This window comes from Oncorhynchus clarkii, unplaced genomic scaffold, assembly GCF_045791955.1.
Source record: "Oncorhynchus clarkii lewisi isolate Uvic-CL-2024 unplaced genomic scaffold, UVic_Ocla_1.0 unplaced_contig_7131_pilon_pilon, whole genome shotgun sequence".
NCBI classification, from domain to species: domain Eukaryota; kingdom Metazoa; phylum Chordata; class Actinopteri; order Salmoniformes; family Salmonidae; genus Oncorhynchus; species Oncorhynchus clarkii.
In genome coordinates this window covers 1-25,797 of record NW_027258699.1, presented here as the reverse complement: position 1 = coordinate 25,797, position 25,797 = coordinate 1, and the positions used below count along the sequence as shown (strand labels likewise).

The 25,797-nt window shown below is 45.1% G+C and overlaps 1 protein-coding gene across 1 annotated transcript in view; it reads left to right on the top strand.

Annotated features, from left to right (window-relative positions):
* LOC139398205 (lysine-specific demethylase 6A-like) overlaps positions 1-25,143 on the top strand; it is a 45,536-nt gene extending 20,393 nt beyond the window's left edge. The window contains exons 7-21 of the mRNA XM_071144327.1: positions 196-342; positions 1,917-2,039; positions 2,316-2,393; positions 9,027-9,134; positions 9,347-9,826; positions 10,511-11,436; positions 16,248-16,377; positions 17,828-17,933; positions 19,276-19,481; positions 19,741-19,787; positions 19,912-19,986; positions 20,291-20,439; positions 23,636-23,750; positions 24,468-24,655; positions 24,998-25,143. Coding sequence (XP_071000428.1) covers positions 196-342; positions 1,917-2,039; positions 2,316-2,393; positions 9,027-9,134; positions 9,347-9,826; positions 10,511-11,436; positions 16,248-16,377; positions 17,828-17,933; positions 19,276-19,481; positions 19,741-19,787; positions 19,912-19,986; positions 20,291-20,439; positions 23,636-23,750; positions 24,468-24,655; positions 24,998-25,143 — 3,024 coding nt within the window. The remainder of the gene's footprint in view (positions 1-195; positions 343-1,916; positions 2,040-2,315; positions 2,394-9,026; positions 9,135-9,346; positions 9,827-10,510; positions 11,437-16,247; positions 16,378-17,827; positions 17,934-19,275; positions 19,482-19,740; positions 19,788-19,911; positions 19,987-20,290; positions 20,440-23,635; positions 23,751-24,467; positions 24,656-24,997) is intronic.
* Positions 25,144-25,797: the final 654 nt, after the last annotated feature.

Sequence of the window (25,797 nt, the reverse complement as noted above, 5' to 3'; positions counted from 1 at the left end):
CATTTGACCTCATCTCATCTCTGGAGAGGCTGTTTTTAATGTGCAATTACCTAATAGTGTAACAAGGTGCTCGGTCAGCAGTGTCAGTGGGTTGTCCTACCATAACGTAGAGCAGTACTGAAATACTGAAATGTGTCTTTATGCCCCCCCCCCCCCCCCCCCCCCCCCCCCATCCTCCTATATGCTCACCCTCAGACAGGTAGTGTTGCGGGGGGGAAGGGTGGTAAAATGCTTCCTAGTATTGAGGAGGCGTGGAGCCTGCCCATCCCCGCTGAGCTCACCTCCAGACAGGGGGGCCTGAACACTGCAGCAGGCAGCCCAGGGCCACAGGCACAGCAGCAGGTGAGACCTCTAGAGACCCCCCCACAGATAACAAACCCCTGCTACTACTACGACCTAAACTAACCTGTCCTGGTGCATCTTAATAACCTTCATCTTTCCTCGTCTTCCTCCCCTCATTGGCACTGATCTGCAAATTCAGGATAGTTGAGTAGAGTGGATGCCCTGTAGCCTTATCTGCATTCACCTGACCATCTAGAAACGTTTTGTATCAGTGCAGACAAACCAAAGGAGTTGAGAGAATCCCCCTCACAAACACTAAGCTCACATACGGTACATTTACTAGGTGTAATTCTCTGTGTGGTTCATAATACAGTAGATTTACTAGGTGTAATTCTCTGTGGTTCATAATACAGTAGATTTACTAGGTGTAATTCTCTGTGTGGTTCATAATACAGTAGATTTACTAGGTGTAATTCTCTGTGTGGTTCATAATACAGTAGATTTACTAGGTGCAATTCTCTGTGTGGTTCATAATACAGTAGATTTACTAGGTGTAATTCTCTGTGTGGTTCATAATACAGTAGATTTACTAGGTGTAATTCTCTGTGTGGTTCATAATACAGTAGATTTACTAGGTGTAATTCTCTGTGTGGTTCATAATACAGTAGATTTACTAGGTGTAATTCATTATACAGCAGTACAGGTCATAAGTCAAGTCACTTTTCTCACCCCATCTCCTCACCCTGACGAGCTGTTGGACATGTACAGAATGAATGTGAACTACTGATATGCTGTTTATCTGTTAGTGACTATGAATATTTAATTCATTGTCAACTTGCATGTCTTGTCTTTTTTTTCCTTGGATGACTGTTTGAAATTAAAACTACCTTGGCACCAAAGGTTTGATGGTAAACGGTGGTAACCCAGATATTTTTGTTCCTTATGTTTCATCGCATTCCTCTTGTCAAGAAAAAAATACTTCACACAGTTTGTTGGCTCTGAGATTCCTGATTAGAAGTATCACTTAGGTTGTTGTCAGGATTGTGGCATCTGCTCTGACCCCCCTCCTCTCTTCCCACCCCCCATAACCATCCCACTCCTCTCCTGCCTCCCCCCTATACCCTCCTCTCCTTCCTGCCACCCTATCCCCCCCATTCCTCGCCTGCCTCCCCCCTATACCCTCCTCTCCTTCCTGCCACCCTATCCCCCCCCCACTCCTCGCCTGCCTCCCCCCTATACCCTCCTCTCCTTCCTGCCACCCTATCCCCCCCATTCCTCGCCTGCCTCCCCCCTATACCCTCCTCTCCTTCCTGCCACCCTACCCCCCCCCCCCCCCCACTCCTCGCCTGCCTCCCCCCTATACCCTCCTCTCCTTCCTGCCCCCCCATCACCCCCCCCACTCCTCGCCTGCTTCCCCCCTATAACCCACCCACTCCTCGCCGGTCTCTCCTGCCCCCATACCCCTCATCTCCTGCCCCCTCTATAACCCTCCACTCCTGCCTTCCCCCTCCTCTCCTGCCTCCCCCCTATAACCTTCCTCTCCTGCCTTCCCCCTCCTCTCCTGCCTCCCCCCTATAACCTTCCTCTCCACTCCTGCCTCCCCCCTCCTCTCCTGACCCCCCCCCTCCCTCCAGGCATGTAAGCCCCACCAGGGAGGTGAGGGAGGCCAGGTACAGACACAGGCCTCTCCCCATCCCAGCCACACTGACAGTCAGGTCAGCCCTGCCAAGAGGAAACGCACCACCAGCCCAGCTAAGGTAGGGTTCAGTCTTTTACCCACCCAACTGACCCTATTCATTAAGGCATTCATTCAAATGTGTTTCAACGGATAACTAAAGTGAGTGTTTCTTATTGGACATGTCCAGGTAGTCCTGCCCCTTTTTCAGTAAGTTTTCATCCATGTGGTGCCTTTACAATCCAGCTCTGGTACTAAAGCCTGGGAACTGTCCACTCCGTCACACAACTGGTGAACGACGCTGAATGAAACATATACACGGTATATTGACGAGCATCTCTCTTTTCTCTGAGCACAGAGTGGTGTCGACTTGTGGACAAACGACCCGGTACAACAGCAGATCCCCAGCTGGTACCTAACGCCACAGAGACTACAGGTGGGTATTTGTTAACCCCTATAGGTCTACGCCCATAAATTGCAATATCTACTAAGTTAACATATGGAATTGTTTTAAGATGATGATGATGCCATTTGATTGTGACCCTGTAGGTATAAAAATAAAACATAAATATATCTATTAGACATAAATTAACATAAACATAAATTATATCTATATATTATTAATAATGACAATTACAACAATACTGAATTAACACTTATTTTAACTTAATATAATACATCAATAAAATCTATTTAGCCTCAAGTAAATAATGAAACATGTTCAATTTGGTTTAAATAATGCAAAAACAAAGTGTTGGAGAAGAAAGTAAAAGTGCAATATGTGCCATGTAAGAAAGCTAATGTTTCAGTTCCTTGCTCAGAACATGAGAACATATGAAAGCTGGTGGTTCCTTTTAACACGAGTCTTCAATATTCCCAGGTAAGAAGTTTTAGGTTGTAGTTATTATTGGAATTATAGGACTATTTCCCTCTATACCATTTGTATTTCATTAACCTTTGACTATTGGATGTTCTTATAGGCACTTTACTATTACCAGTGTAACAGTATAGCATCCGTCCCTCTCCTCGGGCTCGAACCAGCAACACAACGGCAACAGCCACCATCGAAGCAGCGTTACCCATGCAGAGCAAGGGGAACAACTACTAGAAGGCTCAGAGCGAGTGACGTTTGAAATGCTATTAGCGCGCGCTAACTAGCTAGCCATTTCACTTCGGTTACACCAGCCTCATCTCGGGAGTTGATAGGCTTGAAGTCATAAACAGCGCAATGCTTGACGCACAACGAAGAGCTGCTGGCAAAACGCACAAAAGTGCTGTTTGAATGAATGTTTACGCGCCTGCTTCTGCCTACCACCGCTCAGTCAGATGCTTGTATGCTCAGTCAGATCTAGCAGGACACGCTAGATAATATCTAGTAATATCATCAACCATGTGTAGTTAACGAGGCATTATGATTGATTGTTTCTAAAAGATAAGTTTAATGCTAGCTAGCAACTTACCTTGGCATACTGCAGTCTCCTTTTGGAGTGCAACGAGAGAGAGGCAGGTCGTTATTGCGTTGGAGTAGTTAACTGTAAGGTTGCAAGATTGGATCCTCCGAGCTGACAAGGTGAAAATCTGTTGTTCTGCCCCTGAATAAGGCAGTTAACCCACCATTCCTAGACCGTCATTGAAAATAAGAATGTGTTCTTTACTGACTTGTCTAGTTAAATAAAGGTGTATATATATATATATATATATATATATATATATATATATATATATATATATATATATATATATATATATATATACAAATAAAAAAAAAGGCAAATTGTTGCCAAAAATAACTATTTCCGATTATGAAAACTTGAAATCGGCCCTAATTAATCGGCCATTCCGATTTTTATATATATATATATATATATAAACTCAGCAAAAAAAGAAACATCCTCTCACTGTCAACTGCGTTTATTTTCAGCAAACTTAACATGTGTGAATATTTGTATGAACACAAGTTTCAACAACTGCGACATATCAACTGAACATGTTCCATAGACATGTGAATAACAGAAATGGAATAATGTGTCCCCGACCAAACGGGGGTGGTTCAAAATCAAAAGTAACAGTCAGTATCTGATGTGGCCACCAGCTGCATTAAGGCAGTGCATCTCCTCCTCATGGACTGCACCACTTTTGCCAGTTCTCGCTGTGAGATGTTACCCCACTCTTCCACCAAGGCCCTAGCCCTCACCCTCCGATCCAACAGGTGTCAGCCGTGCTCAATGAGATTGAGATCCGGGCCCTTCGCTGGCTATGGCAGAACACTGACATTCCCGTCTTGCAGTAAATTACGCACAGAACGAGCAGTATAGCTGGTGGTATTGTCATGCTAGAGGGTCATGTCAGGAAGGGTACCACATGAAGGAGGAGGATGTCTTCCCTGTAACGCGCAGCATTGAGATTGCCTGCAATGACAACAAGCTCAGTCCGATGATGCTGTGACACACCGCCCCAGACCATGACGGACCATCCATATCGATCCCACTCCACAGAGTACAGGCCTCGGTGTAACGCTCATTCCTTCGAAAATAAACGTGAATCCAACCATCACCCCTGGTGAGACAAAACCGTGACTCGTCAGTGAAGAGCACTTTTTGCCAGTCCTATCTGGTCCAGCGACGGTGGGTTTGTGCCCGTAGACGACGTTGTTGCCGGTGATGTAAGGCAGGTCCTCACCAGACAACAGGCCTACACGCCCCCAGTCCAGCCTCTCTCAGCCTATTGCGGACAGTCTGAGCGCTGATAGAGGGATTGTGCGTTCCTGGTGTAACTCGGGCAGTTGTTGTTGCCATCCTGTACCTGTCCCGCAGGTGTGATGTTCGGATGTACCGACCCTGTGCAGGTGTTGTTTACATGTGGTCTGCCACTGTCCGTCCTGTCTCCCTGTAGCGCTGTCTTAGGCGTCTCACAGTACAGACATTACAATTTATTTCCCTGGCCACATCTGTGGTCCTCATGCCTTGTTGCAGCATGCCTAAGGCATGTTCACGCAGATGAGCAGGGGCCCTGGCCATCTTCCTTTTGGTGTTTTTCAGAGTCAGTAGAAAGGCCTCTTTACTGTCCTAAGTTTTCATGACTGTGACCTTAATTGCCTACCTGTCTGTAAGCTGTTCATGTCTTAACGACTGTTCCACAGGTGCATGTTCATTAATTGTTTATGCTTCATTGAAGAAGCATGGGAAACAGTGTTTAAATCCTTTACAATGAAGATCTGTTATTTGGATTTTTACGAACAATGTTTTAAAGTGTTTGTCCTGTATCTGAGAGATCTAAGGAGTCAGGATTTGTATTTATATATTTTAGATCCATATTTTGTCATGTTATTTTTGGCTCATTTTACCCGCGATTAAACTTTTTCAGAAAAATACACAATTGTCATGCTTGAGTAAAAGTAAAGATAAATTAATAGAAAATGACTCAAGTAAAAGTGAAAGTCACCCAGTAAAATACTACTTGAGTAAAAGTATTTGGTTTTAAATATACTTAAGTATCAAATGTAAAAGTATAAATAATTTCACATTCCTTATATTAAGCATTCCACACGGCACGATCATGTTTTTTTTTTACGGATAGCCAGGGGCACACTCCAACACTGACATAATTTACAGATAGCCAGGGGCACACTCCAACACTGACATAATTTACAGATAGCCAGGGGCACACTCCAACACTGACATAATTTACGGATAGCCAGGGGCACACTCCAACACTGACATAATTTACAGATAGCCAGGGGCACACTCCAACACTGACATCATTTACAGATAGCCAGGGGCACACTCCAGCACTGACATCATTTACAGATAGCCAGGGGCACACTCCAACACTGACATCATTTACAGATAGCCAGGGGCACACTCCAACACTGACATAATTTACAGATAGCCAGGGGCACACTCCAACACTGACATAATTTACAGATAGCCAGGGGCACACTCCAACACTAACATCATTTACAGATAGCCAGGGGCACACTCCAACACTGACATAATTTACAGATAGCCAGGGGCACACTCCAACACTGACATAATTTACAGATAGCCAGGGGCACACTCCAACACTGACATAATTTACAGATAGCCAGGGGCACACTCCAACACTGACATAATTTACAGATAGCCAGGGGCACACTCCAACACTGACATCATTTACAGATAGCCAGGGGCACACTCCAACACTGACATCATTTACAGATAGCCAGGGGCACACTCCAACACTGACATCATTTACAGATAGCCAGGGGCACACTCCAACACTGACATCATTTACAGATAGCCAGGGGCACACTCCAACACTGACATCATTTACAGATAGCCAGGGGCACACTCCAACACTGACGTAATTTACAGATAGCCAGGGGCACACTCCAACACTGACGTAATTTACAGATAGCCAGGGGCACACTCCAACACTGACATAATTTACAGATAGCCAGGGGCACACTCCAACACTGAGATAATTTACGGAAGCCAGGGGCACACTCCAACACTGACATAATTTATGGATAGCCAGGGGCACACTCCAACACTTGACATAATTTATGGATAGCCAGGGGTACACTCCAACACTGACATCATTTATGGATAGCCAGGGGCACACTCCAACACTGACATAATTTACAAATTAAGCATTTGTGTTTATTGAGTCTACCAGATAAAGGCAGTAGGGATGTTCTCTTGATGTCTGTGAATTGGACCATTTTCCTGTCCTGATAAGCATTTGAAATGTACTTTCAAAGTACTTTTAGTTGTCAGGGAAAATGTATGGAGTAAAAAGTACATTTTCTTTAGGAATGTAGTAAAGTAAGAGTTAAATAAAATATATATATAAATAGTAAATTAAAGTACAGATACCCCCAAAAAACGACTTAAGTAGTACTTTAACGTAAGCACTTTACACCACTGGTTCTGGGTTACCTTCAGACGACGCCCCCTGAAGTTTGTGTGCGACGTAGAGCTAATCAAACGACACCTTTGTGTTAGAGAGCGTCCCTATTTGTTATTGGTGACATTTGTTTGTAGCTCCAACAATTTGGTCTGGACAGTTGGTTTTGTGAGAAGACTTCTTCAAAGTCAGAATGTCCGTAAAATGTGTGGGTGTCGTAGAGCCAAACAACTGACACTATTGTGTTTGTGAGAGTCTCCCCTTTCCATAATGGTGACATAATACACTGAAATTGTTGCATGTTGGGTTTATATATTTTTTTTCAAAGATTTTACTGTAGATTCATATAAAGAAATCAGTCAATTGAAATCAATTAATTAGGCCCTAATCTATGTATTTTACGACTGGGAATACAGATATGCATCTGTTGGTCACAGATATGGATCAGAAAACCAGTCAGTATCTGGTGTGACCACCTCATACATGGCGACACATCTCCTTCGCATAAAGTTGATCAGGCTGTTGATTGTGGCCTGTGGAATGTTGTTGCACTCCTCTTCAATGGCTATGCAAAGTTGATGGGCATTGCCAGGAACTGGAACACACTGTCAGACATGTTGATACAGGCTTGGTACCACGTGGTCTTCAGTTGTGAGGCCGGTTGGATGTGCTGCTAAATTCTCTAAAATGACGTTGGAGGCGGCTTATAGTAGATAAATTAACATTCAAATCTCTGGCAACAGCTCTGGTGGACATTCCTGCAGTCTGCATGCCAATTGCACGCTCCCTCAAAACTTGAGTCATCTGTTGCATTGTGTTGTGTGACAAAACTGCCCAATTTAGTGGCGTTTTTATTGTCCCCGGCACAAGGTGTACCTGTGTAATGATCGTGCTGTTTAATCAACTTCTTGACATGCCACATCTGTCAGGTGGATGAATTATCTTGGCAAAGGAGAAATGCTCACTAACAGGGATGTAAACACATTTTCACAACATTTGAAAGAAAATTATCTTTATATGGAACATTTCTGTGTTTTTTTTTTTTTTTTTTTCAATTTGAGAAACATGGGACCGACACTTTACATGTTGCGTTTATATTTTTTGTTCAGTGTAGTTTGTAGCTTACATGGTTCAGGTTTTAGACGATATCATGACGATTCTCTTGTCCGGATCCTCTCGTGTAGAAAAAGTCAGCTTTCACAAGCCCCATGTTATGGAATAGGTGCACATTTTATACCAGGGGAAATAAACACACAGGGGGAGCTGCAGCTCAACAGTATGTCTCTAGTATAAACACACAGGAGGAGCTGCAGCTCAACGGTAGGTCTCTAGTATAAACACACAGGGGGAGCTGCAGCTCAACGGTAGGTCTCTAGTATAAACACACAGGGGGAGCTGCAGCTCAACAGTAGGTCTCTAGTATAAACACACAGGGGGAGCCGCAGCTCAACAGTATGTCTCTAGTATAAACACACAGGGGGAGCCGCAGCTCAACAGTATGTCTCTAGTATAAACACACAGGGGGAGCTGCAGCTCAACGGTATGTCTCTAGTATAAACACACAGGGGGAGCTGCAGCTCAACGGTATGTCTCTAGTATAAACACACAGGGGGAGCTGCGTATGTCTCTAGTATAAACACACAGGGGGAGCTGCAGCTCAACGGTATGTCTCTAGTATAAACACACAGGGGGAGCTGCAGCTCAACAGTATGTCTCTAGTATAAACACACAGGGGGAGCTGCAGCTTAACGGCATGTCTCTAGTATAAACACACAGGGGGAGCTGCAGCTTAACGGCATGTCTCTAGTATAAACACACAGGGGGAGCCGCAGCTCAACAGTATGTCTCTAGTATAAACACACAGGGGGAGCCGCAGCTCAACGGTAGGTCTCTAGTATAAACACACAGGGGGAGCTGCAGCTCAACGGTATGTCTCTAGTATAAACACACAGGAGGAGCTGCAGCTCAACAGTATGTCTCTAGTATAAACACACAGGGGGAGATTCAGGATTCAAAATGACATCAGTGTTTGACGCTGTGGAGCATCAATCAGCTTTGCTGGGTTTTAATGCTTTTCCAAAGCAACTTGAGGACTGAATAATAAGAATAAAAGTCTTAAGCGAAACCATTCAGAATATAAATAGTTAAGGATGGTTCTAAATATCTTTCCCTCCACCTCTAGCTCCTGGATCAGCTCCGGACCCACCGGACCAGTCTGAAACCACCACAGGTACAGATGCTGGATCAGCTGGAAAACCAGGTCTCCCTCATGCAGCAGCATCGACAGCAGGTACATACACACTCAAACAAACCTGTGGCTTTATGTATGAATAACTTAAGCCGTCGTTCCATTCCAGTGTTTAAAGACATTTGGAGTGCTATATATAAGAAAAAGACGTGCTAGTATAGTTTAGTCTAGTACAGTTTAAATAAATAAATAATTAAACATTTATTTCCAGTAACTATGCTTTTCTCTCCCATCTCTCCATTTTTATTTTTTAGGTGAAACAGCAGGCAGCAGGCCAGTTGTGGCCCACACTACCCAACGTTCCCTCGCTATCCCCAAACTCCCTCCCCTCACCTCACCCCCTCTCTCGGACTTCACCTGTCAGTCACACCACAGCCCACCCTCCCTGCACTCCTCAGCCAATGGCCAACGGACATTTATCTTTAAGTCACCTGGGACAGCTAGGTAATCAGGAGGCGGGGACCATGGGCAATAATCACACTCCCGGTTTACCGGGTGCAGGGACTTTACCGGGGGGTCTAACGGGAAGTAGCAGGAGTAACAGAAACGTGCCTTACCTGCAGCAGAACTGTCTACCTCACAACTGCACAGCCGCTAGTGATACCAGTACCCCTACCAGCAACAACACTAGTAGTACCAATACCCCCACCAGCAACACCACCAGTCACCGCAGTAACAGTACCAGTAATGCAGAGGAGGCCTGGAAGAGCCAGCAACACACCAACTCCCCTGAGGTACATATTGATGGTACTGTCTCAGTTGAGCTGCTCATATTGTCTGTCTAATCTCCTTCGTTCTAGCTCTCTTTTGCTCAGACTTGGTCTCACTCACTCTTTCTTGTTTTGTCTCACTCTCTAATGTTCGTTGCTGTTGACTTGGTCTCACTCACTCTTTCTTGTTTTGTCTCACTCTCTAATGTTCGTTGCTGTTTTGTCTCACTCTCTAATGTTCGTTGCTGTTTTGTCTCACTCTCTAATGTCCGTTGCTGTTTTGTCTCACTCTCTAATGTTTGTTGCTGTTTTGTCTCACTCTCTAATGTTTGTTGCTGTTTTGTCTCACTCTCTAATGTTTGTTGCTGTTTTGTTTGTTGCTGTTTTGTCTCACTCTCTAATGTTTGTTGCTGTTTTGTCTCACTCTCTGTTTGTTGCTGTTTTGTCTCACTCTCTAATGTTTGTTGCTGTTTTGTCTCACTCTCTGTTTGTTGCTGTTTTGTCTCAATGTTTGTTGCTGTTTTGTCTCACTCTCTAATGTTTGTTGCTGTTATGTCTCACTCTCTAATGTTTGTTGCTGTTATGTCTCACTCTCTAATGTTTGTTGCTGTTTTGTCTCACCCTCTGTTTGTTGCTGTTTTGTCTCACACTCTGTTCGTTGCTGTTTTGTCTCACCCTCTGTTCGTTGCTGTTTTGTTTCTCCGTCAGGGGCTTCACAAAGGTCCAGGTTCATATTCGGCAGGTCCCAATGGAGAACACCCTTCCTCCCCCTCCCATCCCACCCAGGCAGCTGGCCCTGGTGCTCAAAGTCTAAATCAGGTCGGACATTCCACCGGGCCCTGCCCTGCCTCCTCTTCCTCCTCCTGTTCCTCCCTCTCCTCCTTCTCCTCTTCGCCACAGAGGGGCGGTGCCCCCAACTATCTCCCCTCCTCTCCCCTCCCCTCCACCACCACTACCTCAGAGGCCCAAACCAAAGAGACCACGCCTTTAGGAATCAGCAGCGGATTGGCTACCCCTGCAGGGACACTGCTCAGTCCCAGTCCCAGTCTCACCGCCCTTACACATGGATTGGCTAATCACATCCAGCAGGGGGCGGTGACCACCACGTACAGCTCGGGGAGCCAATCCCAGCCCGGCTCTCCTCCTCCGGGCGCGTTCAGTTCAGACGACCCTCAGCTCTCAGCCTTGCTCAGAGGAAAGGACAATAATAAAGATGATGAAAACCACGATAGTAATAATAATCATCATCGTGGCGTTAATCAAGGAGCCACCACGGACGATAACATCAAGGTCAACAACATCCACCCGGGTGTCCACCATGGAGGTCCCAAACCCCTGTCGGAACACTCTGTGGCTTCCTCGCCCCTCTCAGCCATGTCCGTCACCACCCCCTCCCCCCACCGCTCCACTAACCCCCCCACAGCCACCAACCTCGCCAGCCTTAACAGCAGCACGCCCAACAGCGGAACCACCGGTACCACCACTACCCCACAGGTCAATGGTAAGGGGCTAGAGGACTCTCGCAGCCCAGTCAAGGTGGATCCCACTGAGCTGTCTCATAGAAGGCCAGCCCTGGCCTCATGGTCCTCAGTATCCATCTACCCCAGCTCAAACCAGGTGCTCAAAGCATGCAGGTAGGACATCATATCCTTCTGTCACATCACACTTCAATTGTAGCCAATTTGCGTTTTGATCGGAGTGTATGTATGGATGTGGTAAAGGCTGTGTGTTGTTATGCAGTGTTTCATTGTAAATGTCATACTAACTAGAGTCACATGGAGCTGACTGGTGTGGCTGACTGACTGGTGTGGCTGACTGACTGGTGTGGCTGACTGACTGACTGACTGACTGACTGACTGACTGACTGACTGGCTGACTGACTGACTGACTGGTGTGGCTGGCTGACTGACTGACTGGTGTGGCTGGCTGACTGACTGACTGACTGACTGACTGACTGGTGTGGCTGGCTGGCTGACTGACTGACTGACTGACTGACTGGTGTGGCTGGCTGACTGACTGACGTGACTGGTGTGACTGGCTGACTGGTGTGGCTGGCTGACTGGTGTGGCTGACTGGTGTGGCTGGCTGACTGGTGTGGCTGACTGACTGGTGTAGTTGGCTGACTGGTGTAGTTGGCTGACTGGTGTGGCTGACTGGTGTGGCTGGCTGACTGGTGTGGCTGACTGACTGACTGGTGTGGCTGACTGACTGACTGGTGTGGCTGACTGACTGACTGGTGTGGCTGACTGGCTGACTGGTGTGGCTGACTGGTGTGGCTGACTGGTGTGGCTGACTGGTGTAGTTGGCTGACTGGTGTAGTTGGCTGACTGGTGTAGTTGGCTGACTGACTGACTGGTGTGGCTGTCTGACTGACTGGTGTGGCTGTCTGACTGACTGGTGTGGCTGACTGACTGACTGACTGGTGTGGCTGACTGACTGACTGACTGGTGTGGCTGACTGACTGACTGACTGGTGTGGCTGGCTGACTGACTGACTGACTGACTGGTGTGGCTGGCTGGCTGACTGACTGACTGACTGACTGACTGACTGACTGGTGTGGCTGTCTGACTGACTGGTGTGGCTGACTGACTGACTGACTGGTGTGGCTGACTGACTGACTGACTGGTGTGGCTGACTGACTGACTGACTGACTGGTGTGGCTGACTGACTGACTGACTGGTGTGGCTGGCTGACTGACTGACTGACTGACTGGTGTGGCTGGCTGGCTGACTGACTGACTGACTGACTGACTGGTGTGGCTGGCTGACTGACTGACGTGACTGGTGTGACTGACGTGACTGGTGTGACTGGCTGACTGGTGTGGCTGGCTGACTGGTGTGGCTGACTGGTGTGGCTGACTGGTGTGGCTGGCTGACTGGTGTGGCTGGCTGACTGGTGTGGCTGACTGACTGGTGTAGTTGGCTGACTGGTGTAGTTGGCTGACTGGTGTAGTTGGCTGACTGGTGTGGCTGACTGACTGGTGTGGCTGACTGACTGGTGTGGCTGACTGACTGACTGGTGTGGCTGACTGACTGACTGGTGTGGCTGACTGACTGACTGGTGTGACTGACTGGTGTGGCTGACTGGTGTAGTTGGCTGACTGGTGTAGTTGGCTGACTGGTGTAGTTGGCTGACTGACTGACTGGTGTGGCTGTCTGACTGACTGGTGTGGCTGACTGACTGACTGACTGGTGTGGCTGACTGACTGACTGACTGGTGTGGCTGACTGACTGACTGACTGGTGTGGCTGACTGACTGACTGACTGACTGGTGTGGCTGACTGACTGACTGGTGTGGCTGTCTGACTGGTGTGGCTGACTGACTGACTGACTGGTGTGGCTGACTGACTGACTGACTGGTGTGGCTGACTGACTGACTGACTGGTGTGGCTGGCTGACTGGCTGACTGGTGTGGCTGGCTGACTGACGTGGCTGACTGACTGACGTGGCTGACTGACTGACGTGGCTGACTGACTGACTGACTGGTGTGGCTGGCTGACTGACTGACTGACTGGTGTGGCTGGCTGACTGACTGACTGGTGTGGCTGGCTGACTGACTGGTGTGGCTGGCTGACTGACTGGTGTGGTTGGCTGACTGGTGTGGCTGACTGACTGACTGACTAGTGTGGCTGGATGGCTGACTGACTGACTGGTGTGGCTGCTGACTGACTGACTGACTGGTCTGGCTGACTGCGGTGGCAGGCTGGCTGAGTTGCTGATGACTTATTTATTTTGGTGAGAAAGACGACTGTGGTTTGAGTTGCCTCTTGAAGGTCTTTGTGCTGTAGCCAGCCAGCCTGGCCTTAAGGGCCTGTAGCCCTTAGTTAGCCTTTAGTTGTTGGCAGGTAGCCTAGTGGTTAGAGCGCTGGACTTGTAACCCGAAAGGTTGCTGGATTGAATCCCCGAGCTGACAAGGTAAAAATCTGTCGTTCCGCCCCTGAGCAAGGATTCAGAGGGGTTGGGTTAAATGTAGAAGACACATTTCAGTTGAATTCATTCAGTTGTACAACTGACTAGGTATCCCCCTTTCATTAGTTAGCCTTTTAGTTAACCCTTAGTTAGCCTTTTAGTTAACCCTTAGTTAGCCTTTTAGTTAACCCTTTAGTTAGCCTTTTAGTTAACCCTTAGTTAGCCTTTTAGTTAACCCTTTAGTTAGCCTTTTAGTTAACCCTTAGTTAGCCTTTTAGTTAACCCTTAGTTAGCCTTTTAGTTAATTATTTAGTTAGCCTTTTAGTTAACCCTTTAGTTAACCCTTTAGTTAGCCTTTTAGTTAACCCTTTAGTTAGCCTTTTAGTTAACCCTTAGTTAGCCTTTTAGTTAGCCTTTTAGTTAGCCTTTTAGTTAACCCTTAGTTAGCCTTTTAGTTAATTATTTAGTTAGCCTTTTAGTTAACCCTTTAGTTAACCCTTTAGTTAGCCTTTTAGTTAACCCTTTAGTTAGCCTTTTAGTTAACCCTTAGTTAGCCTTTTAGTTAGCCTTTTAGTTAGCCTTTTAGTTAACCCTTAGTTAGCCTTTTAGTTAGCCTTTTAGTTAGCCTTTTAGTTAGCCTTTTAGTTAACCCTTTAGTTAGCCTTTTAGTTAACCCTTTAGTTAGCCTTTTAGTTAGCCTTTTAGTTAGCCTTTTAGTTAGCCTTTTAGTTAGCCTTTTAGTTAACCCTTTAGTTAACCTTTTAGTTAGCCTTTTAGTTAACCCTTAGTTAGCCTTTTAGTTAGCCTTTTAGTTAACCCTTGGCTAGCCTTTTAGTTAACCCTTAGTTAGCCTTTTAGTTAACCCTTTAGTTAGCCTTTTAGTTAGCCTTTTAGTTAACCCTTGGCTAGCCTTTTAGTTAACCCTTTAGTTAGCCTTTTAGTTAACCCTTAGTTAGCCTTTTAGTTAACCCTTTAGTTAGCCTTTTAGTTAACCCTTTAGTTAGCCTTTTAGTTAACCCTTTAGTTAGCCTTTTAGTTAACCCTTAGTTAGCCTTTTAGTTAACCCTTTAGTTAGCCTTTTAGTTAACCCTTAGTTAGCCTTTTAGTTAGCCTTTTAGTTAACCCTTTAGTTAGCCTTTTAGTTAGCCTTTTAGTTAACCCTTTTAGTTAGCCTTTTAGTTAACCCTTTAGTTAACCCTTAGTTAGCTTTTTTGTTAACCCTTAGTTAGCCTTTTAGTTAGCCTTTTAGTTAACCCTTTAGTTAGCCTTTTAGTTAACCCTTTAGTTAACATTTTAGTTAACCCTTAGTTAACCTTTTAGTTAACCCTTAGTTAGCCTTTTAGTTAGCCTTTTAGTTAACCCTTTAGTTAGCCTTTTAGTTAACCCTTTAGTTAACCTTTTAGTTAACCTTTTAGTTAACCCTTTTAGTTAACCCTTTTAGTTAACCCTTTTAGTTAGCCTTTTAGTTAACCCTTAGTTAGCTTTTTTGTTAACCCTTAGTTAGCCTTACCTGTTACGTTCCGCTCTGGGTTACCAAATAGTTGTATCAGTGTTGTGTTCATTAGGGGGCGGCAGGTAGCCTAGTGGTTAGAGTGTTGGACTAGTAACTGAAAGGTTGCTAGATCGAATCCCTGAGCTGACAAGGTAACAATCTGTCATCTGCCCCTGAACAGGGCAGTTAACCAACCCACTGTCATTGTAAATAAGAATTTGTTCTTAACTGACTTGCCTAGTTAAATACAATCAATAAAAAGTATAGATCTGAAGAACCTGGACATGATGAACATGGCAGATCTCCACTAGCTTTCCTCTCTGATAGGCTAGGGGGATGTCCTCGGGTGGACACCAGTGACTAGGCTGGGCCCTAGGGGATGTTTCTGGATGGATGGATTATTTGTTTTTAGCACATCTGTTTAGTGTCTACATGAAGTGGCCAGGAACTGACAGGGCTGTAGAGTTCCTGAGCAGTAAGCCCTGTGTGTACACAACCTAAGCCATAGCTGTTATTCTACTGTACATCTACAGCTCTGTATATGACTGGAGCTTTGGTTAACTGCTTCTCTAGGCTTCTTTCTCTTACTGAAGCACTTCAATAGGCTGTTTACACAGGTAGCCCAATTATAATCTTTTTTCTTTCTCACTATTTGGTGTTTAGACCAAATTTTCACATCAGATTTATTTTTTCCCCAAAGCACAGGGGGAGCTTTTTCCCCAAAGCTGATCTGATTTGTCAAAAGTCAAATAAAAACTGTTTGTCTGAATTGGACTGCCTGTGTAAACATAGCCATAGTACCAGTTAATCTGGAATCTGTTTTAACGGTGATCTGTTTTAAGTGTTTTCCGCTCCACAATGCATGTCTAGACTCATCGTGTTGGTTTGTGCTGCTGCTATTAGCTGAAAAGTGATCTGTGCTGTCTCACCTAGCCAATTAAAGAGGAGAGATACAACAAAAAGCATTGTTATTGGAACAGTTTAAAAATACTGTTTCTGAGACCTGGTGTTTCCTCTATATCATCCCCCCCCCCCGTGTCTTTAGGAACCTGGGGAAGAATGGCCTGTCCAGCAGCAGTATCCTCCTTGATCAGTGTCCCCCGCCCAGGCCCCCCCTGCCCCCCTCACCCTCGCTGCCGAAGGACAAACTCAACCCCTCCACACCCAGTATCTACGTGAGTAAATAGCTGTGAGGGTTTTTACTCATGTCTGTATGTTGGGATTAGGGTTTCCGTTAGCCTGTAATAGTCGGCTTTTGGACTATTTTTATTTTTAGAAAAGCAGATGAATGAAATTGGCGAAGAAGAAAAGATCCCACTGTGAAATGAGGCTTTTTTTGCATAATTTAGTGGAATTAAATTTGTGTGTGTGTGTGTAGGATCACACGCATACAACATACAGATACAGAGGAGCAGTAAATCTGTCAGACAGCGTGAGAGCTGCTGCTGCAGCATCTCAAACAACCATCAGAAGGCAGGTTTCATCAGCGTGTCACACGCCACTTTGCAATGAGCTGACGGCAGTAGGCTGTGCCTGCTTAAGTGTTTGAAACCTGAATATTTGAAAACATATGAGGCATGTCTTCAAAGTAGCCTATTGGATCTCCTCTCTTTCTACATTTCTAACCGTTTGTGTGACAGGCGCCCTTTTGACACTGTGGTTTCCTGCCATTTGCATTATGGAACAAACATTCACCTGTAGCCTACTACTGTCTTGTGCGCATTGCTGCGCTTGTAATGTGAATAAATAATAGCTTATTAATATTTTAAGATAAACGTTCTGATCTGTTTGTTGTGTCAGACTCATTACTTTTTAAAGTTGCATCCTCGACCTGCATGTTCTGTTAATATGAATTACCATATTCTAAGTGTGATGTCACTCTGAGCACTGTGGGTGGACGCCCTAATCAGGTTATGCATATGGGTCCGGTAAATTTAAAATGTTGCCGGTCAAATATCCTGCGCCACATTTTCCTAACAGAAACCCTGGTTGGGATTTCATTCCTGTGCTTTTTACTCTGGCTGGCCTGGGCTCTATGGCTGGCCTGGGCTCTATGGCTGGCCTGGGCTCTATGGCTGGCCTGGGCTCTATGGCTGGCCTGGGCTCTATGGCTGGCCTGGGCTCTATGGCTGGCCTGGGCTCTATGGCTGGGCCGGGCTCTATGGCTGGCCCGGGCTCTATGGCTGATCTGGGCTCTATGGTCTTAGTGTTTATTACAACTAATGGTCTAGTTTGCATTTCAAGGCAACATTTAGGGCAGCAGGTGGGCTGGTGGTTAGAGGGTGAGCTGGTGGTTAGAGGGTGGGCTGGGGGGGGGGGGGCTGGTGGTTAGAGGTAAGAGCGTTTGGCCAGTAACTGAAAGGTTGCTGGTTCGAATGCCCGGGCTGACAAGGCTCTGTCGATGTGCCCTTGAGCAATGCACTTAACCCTAATTGCTCCTGTATGTTGCTCTGGATAAGAGCATCTGCTAAATTACTAAAATGTAAATCATTTGGTAGTCAGTTGGTTACAGTTTGGTAGTGTGGTTTGGCTATACTCAACATTAGAGTGTGTGTGTGTGTGTGTGTGTGTGTGTGTGTGTGTGTGTGTGGTCTCTGACCTGTCTGTTTCTCCCATGGTGTGTAGCTGGAGAATAAGAGAGATGCCTTCTTCCCTCCGCTTCATCAGTTCTGCACCAACCCCTCCAACCCTGTCACTGTCATCAGAGGGCTGGCCGGGGCGCTCAAACTGGGTGAGTTACACACACGGCTGGCAGTCATATACCGCCATTACACACAGTACTGCTGCTGGTGGCATTCCAGTCCAGCAGAATAAATACAAGTCAACTGTCTAGTCCTTCTGTCTCATTTTTGTTTAACGTACTGAAGCTGTGTGTGTGTGTGTGTGTGTGTGTGTGTGTGTGTGTGTGTGTGTGTGTGTGTGTGTGTTTGCATTCATTCACTAGCTTGGGGGGTGTGTGTATGTGTGTCTGTTGAACAACTTTACATGTTTGAGAACAGCACAACCTGCCGGCAGAGAGTGTCATTACATTCAATGTAGCATGTGGAGTAAAGTATTTGCTGCATAGAAAATATATTGGCTCCCTCACTCGATCAGTTCTCTACTGTTGCATGCCACATCAACACACACTGGATAGGTGCAGTGTAATGTGTTGTTTTACAGGGTCAGCCGTAGTAGTATGATAGGTGTTGTTTTACAGGGTCAGCCGTAGTAGTATGATAGGTACAGTGTAATGTGCTGTTTTACAGGGTCAGACATAGTAGTGTGATAGGTGTTGTTTTACAGGTTCAGACATAGTAGTATGATAGGTGTTGTTTTACAGGGTCAGACATAGTAGTATGATAGGTGTTGTTTTACAGGGTCAGTCATAGTAGTATGATAGGTGTTGTTTTACAGGGTCAGTCATAGTAGTATGATAGGTGTTGTTTTACAGGGTCAGTCATAGTAGTATGATAGGTGCAGTGTAATGTGTTGTTTTACAGGGTCAGTCATAGTAGTATGGTGCCCCTAGTGCACCTGCTTGAAACTCACTCAAAATATCTGGATGGATAAATAGTTTGAATTTCATTAAGCTAGAGTGCTTCTGAACTCTTTGTTTTACTGCACTGGGAAATACTTTTCAGCCAGAGAAGGGTGGAGGGAGAGAGATGCAAGTTGTGAGTTTACTAAACATCACCTTTCTCTAATATCTCTCCACTTTTCCTCATTTCCCATCCCTTTCTCTGTCTCCCACTTCTTTCCTCTCCCTCGCTGTTTTCCATCCCTCCACCCTTCTCTCTCTGTCTCTCTCTCCCTCCACACGTCTCTCTCTCCCTCCACCCTTCTCTCGCTCTCTGTCTCTCTCTCCCTCCACCCTTCTCTCGCTCTCTGTCTCTCTCTCCCTCCACCCTTCTCTCGCTCTCTGTCTCTCTCTCCCCCCACCCTTCTCTCGCTCTCTGTCTCTCTCTCCCTCCACCCTTCTCTCTCGCTCTGTCTCTCTCTCCCTCCACCCGTCTCTCTCGCTCTGTCTCTCTCTCCCTCCACCCGTCTCTCTCTCCCTCCACCCTTCTCCCCCACCCTGTCCACTCTGTCAGACCTGGGTCTGTTCTCTACTAAGACCCTGGTGGAGGCTAACCCAGACCACCTGGTGGAGGTGCGGACTCAGCTGTCTCAGCCCACCGATGAGAACTGGGACCTGAGCGGCACCAGGAAGATGTGGCGCTGCCAGAGCAGCCAGTCACACACCACCATCGCCAAGTACGCCCAATACCAGGCGTCGTCCTTCCAGGATTCACTACGGGTTAGTAGAGGGAGCGGCTGAAGGATACAGGCACACAGACAGACCGACACAGAGAACCATCACTATTGCAAATGCTCTCAATACAAGGCCTTGTTGATTAGAGACTCACGGAGTTTTGAGCTGGGTCCTGTTCTCTGAAAGGCCGTGTGCTCACTGTGCTGAGAACCAACCCCTGTCAGACACTGAATATTCACATGTTCTCTCCTCACTCTGTCACTTAAACTAGACAACGTAAATCTATATTGAATGTATTTCCCAGGAGGAGAAGAAGATGGAGCTGGAAGCAGAGGCAGCCAGCGCAGAGAGGTAAGATGCCCTCTGTCTGTCTCTGTCCCTCCCTCCCTCCCTGGCCGTCTGTCTCTCTCTCTCTCTCGGTCTGTGTGTCATATCGCTCTGCTCTGGCTAAACTACATCTCCCATGATCCTGCAGTGTGGCGTGCCGGAAGAAAGGGCCCTTCAAACACATCAAGTTTGGCACCAACATCGACCTGTCTGACGATAGGAAGTAAGTGTTCCACACAACTCTCACTGACAACATTATGTAGTTCTGTTAACGAGAGACTTTAGCTTGACCTTTTCATGTAAACCAGATTATATCATATGGTCCAAAAACAGACTGGTTAGGGTCTACAGGTGGAGCTGTCTCCAGACCGTTTGGTTGTAGAAAAAGACACGAGGTATGGCTTAAGGGAGAAGGGCTGGTTTTGGATTAGGCATTGTTATCATGATGAGGATCTCTGAGGTTGGGTGCGGTGTGTGTCTGTGCAGTAGAGTTTAGTGCTGACCCTTGCCCTCTGACCTCATCCAAGGTGGAAACTGCATCTGCAGGAGCTCAGTAAGCTGCCAGCCTTTGCCAGGGTGGTGTCTGCTGGAAACCTGCTCAGCCACGTAGGACACACCATCCTGGGCATGAACACTGTCCAGCTTTACATGAAGGTCCCTGGGAGCAGGACGCCAGGTACACACAGACACAGATGCACTCATACACACTGTACACACACACACCTAAATGCAACACAAACACCAGACCTGGGTTCAGATACTATTTCAAATATCTACGTTACTTTCACATTTCCAAGTAAATATTGAAATGTTTTGTTTGTTTTTAAGACGAGGAGTTGAATATTGGAATGTATTTAGAAATACTCTAATCCACTGACTCAAATTAAGTCCCATGCATTTAACCCAGGTATTTGAGCACTGGGCCAGTAACCGAAAGGTCGCTGGTTTGAATACCTGAGCCGACAAGGTGAAAAACCTGTCAACGTGCACTTGAGCAAGGCACTTAACCCTAATTTGCTCTAGGGACGCCATACTACTATGACTGACCCTGTAAAACAACACATTACACTGCATCTATCATACTACTATGACTGACCCTATAAAACAACACCTATCATACTACTATCACTGACCCTGTAAAACAACACCTATCATACTACTATGACTGACCCTGTAAAACAACACCTATCATACTACTATGGCTGACCCTGTAAAACAACACCTATCATACTACTATGGCTGACCCTGTAAAACAACACCTATCATACTACTATGACTGACCCTGTAAAACAACACCTATCATACTACTATGGCTGACCCTGTAAAACAACACCTATCATACTACTATGGCTGACCCTGTAAAACAGCACCTATCATACTACTATGACTGACCCTGTAAAACAACACCTATCATACTACTATGTCTGACCCTGTAAAACAACACATTACACTGTACCTATCATACTACTATGACTGACCCTGTAAAACAACACCTATCATACTACTATGGCTGACCCTGTAAAACAACACCTATCATACTACTATGGCTGACCCTGTAAAACAACACCTATCATACTACTATGGCTGACCCTGTAAAACAACACCTATCATACTACTATGACTGACCCTGTAAAACAACACATTACACTGTACCTATCATACTACTATGGCTGACCCTGTAAAACAACACCTATCATACTACTATGGCTGACCCTGTAAAACAACACCTATCATACTACTATGTCTGACCCTGTAAAACAACACCTATCATACTACTATGACTGACCCTGTAAAACAACACCTATCATACTACTATGACTGACCCTTTAAAACAACACCTATCATACTACTATGACTGACCCTGTAAAACAACACATTACACTGCACCTATCATACTACTATGACTGACCCTGTAAAACAACACCAATCATACTACTATGACTGACCCTGTAAAACAACACCTATCATACTACTATGTCTGACCCTGTAAAACAACACCTATCATACTACTATGGCTGACCCTGTAAAACAACACCTATCATACTACTATGGCTGACCCTGTAAAACAACACCTATCATACTACTATGACTGTAAAACAACCTGTAAAACAACACCTATCATACTACTATGACTGACCCTGTACAACAACACATTACACTGCACCTATCATACTACTATGACTGACCCTGTAAAACAACACCTATCATACTACTATGACTGACCCTGTAAAACAACACCTATCATACTACTATGTCTGAACCTGTAAAACAACACCTATCATACTACTATGACTGACCCTGTAAAACAACACCTATCATACTACTATGTCTGAACCTGTAAAACAACACCTATCATACTACTATGTCTGACCCTGTAAAACAACACCTATCATACTACTATGACTGACCCTGTAAAACAACACCTATCATACTACTATGACTGACCCTGTAAAACAACACATTACACTGCACCTATCATACTACTATGACTGACCCTGTAAAACAACACCTATCATACTACTATGGCTGACCCTGTAAAACAACACCTATCATACTACTATGACTGACCCTGTACAACAACACATTACACTGCACCTATCATACTACTATGACTGACCCTGTAAAACAACACCTATCATACTACTATGGCTGACCCTGTAAAACAACACCTATCATACTACTATGACTGACCCTGTAAAACAACACATTACACTGCACCTATCATACTACTATGACTGACCCTGTAAAACAACACCTATCATACTACTATCACTGACCCTGTAAAACAACACCTATCATACTACTATGACTGACCCTGTAAAACAACACCTATCGTACTACTATGGCTGACCCTGTAAAACAACACCTATCATACTACTATGACTGACCCTGTAAAACAACACCTATCATTCTACTATGGCTGACCCTGTAAAACAACACCTATCATACTACTATGGCTGACCCTGTAAAACAACACCTATCATACTACTATGACTGACCCTGTAAAACAACACATTACACTGCACCTATCATACTACTATGGCTGACCCTATAAAACAACACCTATCATACTACTATGGCTGACCCTGTAAAACAACACATTACACTGCACCTATCATACTACTATGACTGACCCTGTAAAACAACACCTATCATACTACTATGTCTGAACCTGTAAAACAACACCTATCATACTACTATGGCTGACCCTGTAAAACAACACCTATCATTCTACTATGGCTGACCCTGTAAAACAACACCTATCATACTACTATGGCTGACCCTGTAAAACAACACCTATCATTCTACTATGGCTGACCCTGTAAAACAACACCTATCATACTACTATGACTGACCCTGTAAAACAACACCTATCATACTACTATGTCTGACCCTGTACAACAACACATTACACTGTACCTATCATACTACTATGACTGACCCTGTACAACAACACATTACACTGCACCTATCATACTACTATGGCTGACCCTGTAAAACAACACCTATCGTACTACTATGGCTGACCCTGTAAAACAACACCTATCGTACTACTATGGCTGACCCTGTAAAACAACACCTATCATACTACTATGACTGACCCTGTAAAACAACACCTATCATACTACTATGTCTGACCCTGTACAACAACACACCCTGTAAAACAACACATTACACTGCACCCATCTGTTGTATGTGACAATAAAACATAATAAAATACTTAGTGGTTGATTCACATTATTTGAAAGTCCTCAAATACACAGAACATATGTATTTAAATAACAAATAATCATATATTTGATTCCAGGTCTGACACACAATTTGTTTTTTGTCGTCATTTTGTTTTATGAGGGATTTGTCTTGTCTTTTAGGTCACCAAGAGAACAACAACTTCTGTTCAGTGAACATCAACATCGGCCCGGGGGACTGTGAGTGGTTCTCTGTGCCCCAGCCTTACTGGGGAATCATTAACGACTTCTGTGAAAAGTATGTCAACAAAAATCTCCTGCTTCTAACTCAACACAAAGTGCATCTCCTACCTCTGTCTGTTTACAGCCAATACAATCTGAAGTCACAGACACGTCTAACTCTGCTTTGACTGTAGTGGACCTAATGCTAATAAAAGTATAATCATTTTTTCATATTTTCATTCATTGATGATGTACCAATCATTCATTGATGATGTAACAATCAGTCATTGATGATGTAACAATCATTCATTGATGATGTAACAATCATTCATTGATGATGTAACTATCATTCATTGATGATGTAACAATCATTCATTGATGTAACAATCGTTCATTGATGTAACAATCGTTCATTGATGATGTAACAATCGTTCATTGATGATGTAACAATCGTTCATTGATGACGTAACAATCGTTCATTGATTACGTAACAATCGTTCAGTGATGACGTAACAATCGTTCATTGATGACGTAACAATCGTTCATTGATGACGTAACAATCGTAACAATCGTTCAGTGATGACGTAACAATCGTGATGACGTAACAATCGTTCAGTGATGACGTAACAATCGTTCATTGATGACGTAACAATCGTTCATTGATGACGTAACAATCATTCATTGATGACGTAACAATCATTCATTGATGATGTAACAATCTATTTGATTTGATGAACTGCAAGGAATCGGCAGTAATTGTATTTCTAACATCCTGTGTGTCTCTCTCCTCCAGGAACAACATCAACTTCCTGATGGGTTCATGGTGGCCCAACCTGGAGGACCTGTACGAGGCAGATGTCCCCGTCTACCGCTTCATCCAGCGCCCCGGAGACCTGGTGTGGCTCAACACGGGCACCGTCCACTGGGTCCAGGCCATCGGCTGGTGCAACAACATCGCCTGGAACGTAGGACCCCTCACTGGTAAGACGGGGAGAACAAGGGGGTATACTTAATATGAACATGCACTGCTGTTTTATGGGTTTTAATGCTGAATTAGTTGGAGCATCATTTAAATATGATAGATGGATTCTGACAAGTCTTGACATTGTGAAATTGAAATGATATTGTCATTAATACCCCCCTTCTACCTTCTTCCTCTCCCCCTCTGTCTCCCTCACTTTCACTTTATCTTCCTCCCCCTCTCTCTTGCGCTCTCTTTCTGTCTCCCCCGCTCTCTCTTTCTCTCTTCCTCCCCCTCTCTCCCCCGCTCTCTCTCTCTCTCTCTCTATCTCTCTCTCTCTCTCTCTCTCCCTCCCTCCTCAGCGTACCAGTATAAGCTGGCAGCAGAGCGATATGAATGGAATAAGCTGCAGAGCGACAAGTCCATTGTCCCCATGATACACCTCTCCTGGAACATGGCCAGGAATATCAAAGTCTCCGACAGCAAGCTCTTCCAGATGATCAAGTGAGTCTCACACACACACACACACACACAATTCCCTTTCGCTCGACCTCTCACACACACACAATTTTCTTTCGCTCGGCCTCTCACTCATACACACCTGCGCTCGTGCACGCACACACACACCTAACCCCTGTGTGTCTCGGTCTCTGCTAGGTACTGTCTGCTGCGGACATTGAAGCAGTGTCAGATGCTGCGGGAGCTACTGCAGGCGTCAGGCAAGGAGCTGGTGTGGCACGGCAGGACCAGGGACGAACCCGCACATTACTGCAGCATCTGTGAGGTACACACACACACTGTCCTTGTGGGGCCCAAACAATTGATTCCAATTCAAAAATCCTATTTTCCCTAAGCGGGGTTTCCGTTAGCCGGTGATGATTTAAAAAAAGGAGGTATAGCCGATTATGTAAAACTGTTGCCGACCAAAACGACCGGGAGAAACAATTATCCCTTTGCAAAATAATGCTTTTTATGAATTGATGGTAATACCACTTCATCGAAATACAGTTGACCGTCATGCTTATCAGTCTATTGGTTCATTTGCCTAATTTACTAGAAATAAATTGGCCAAATTGTTTTTGTTTTTTTTTCTTCGTTAGTCACCATCTTATTTGTCCAACACAGCTATCACATGCACACCGCATGCAGAGTCTATTCTGAG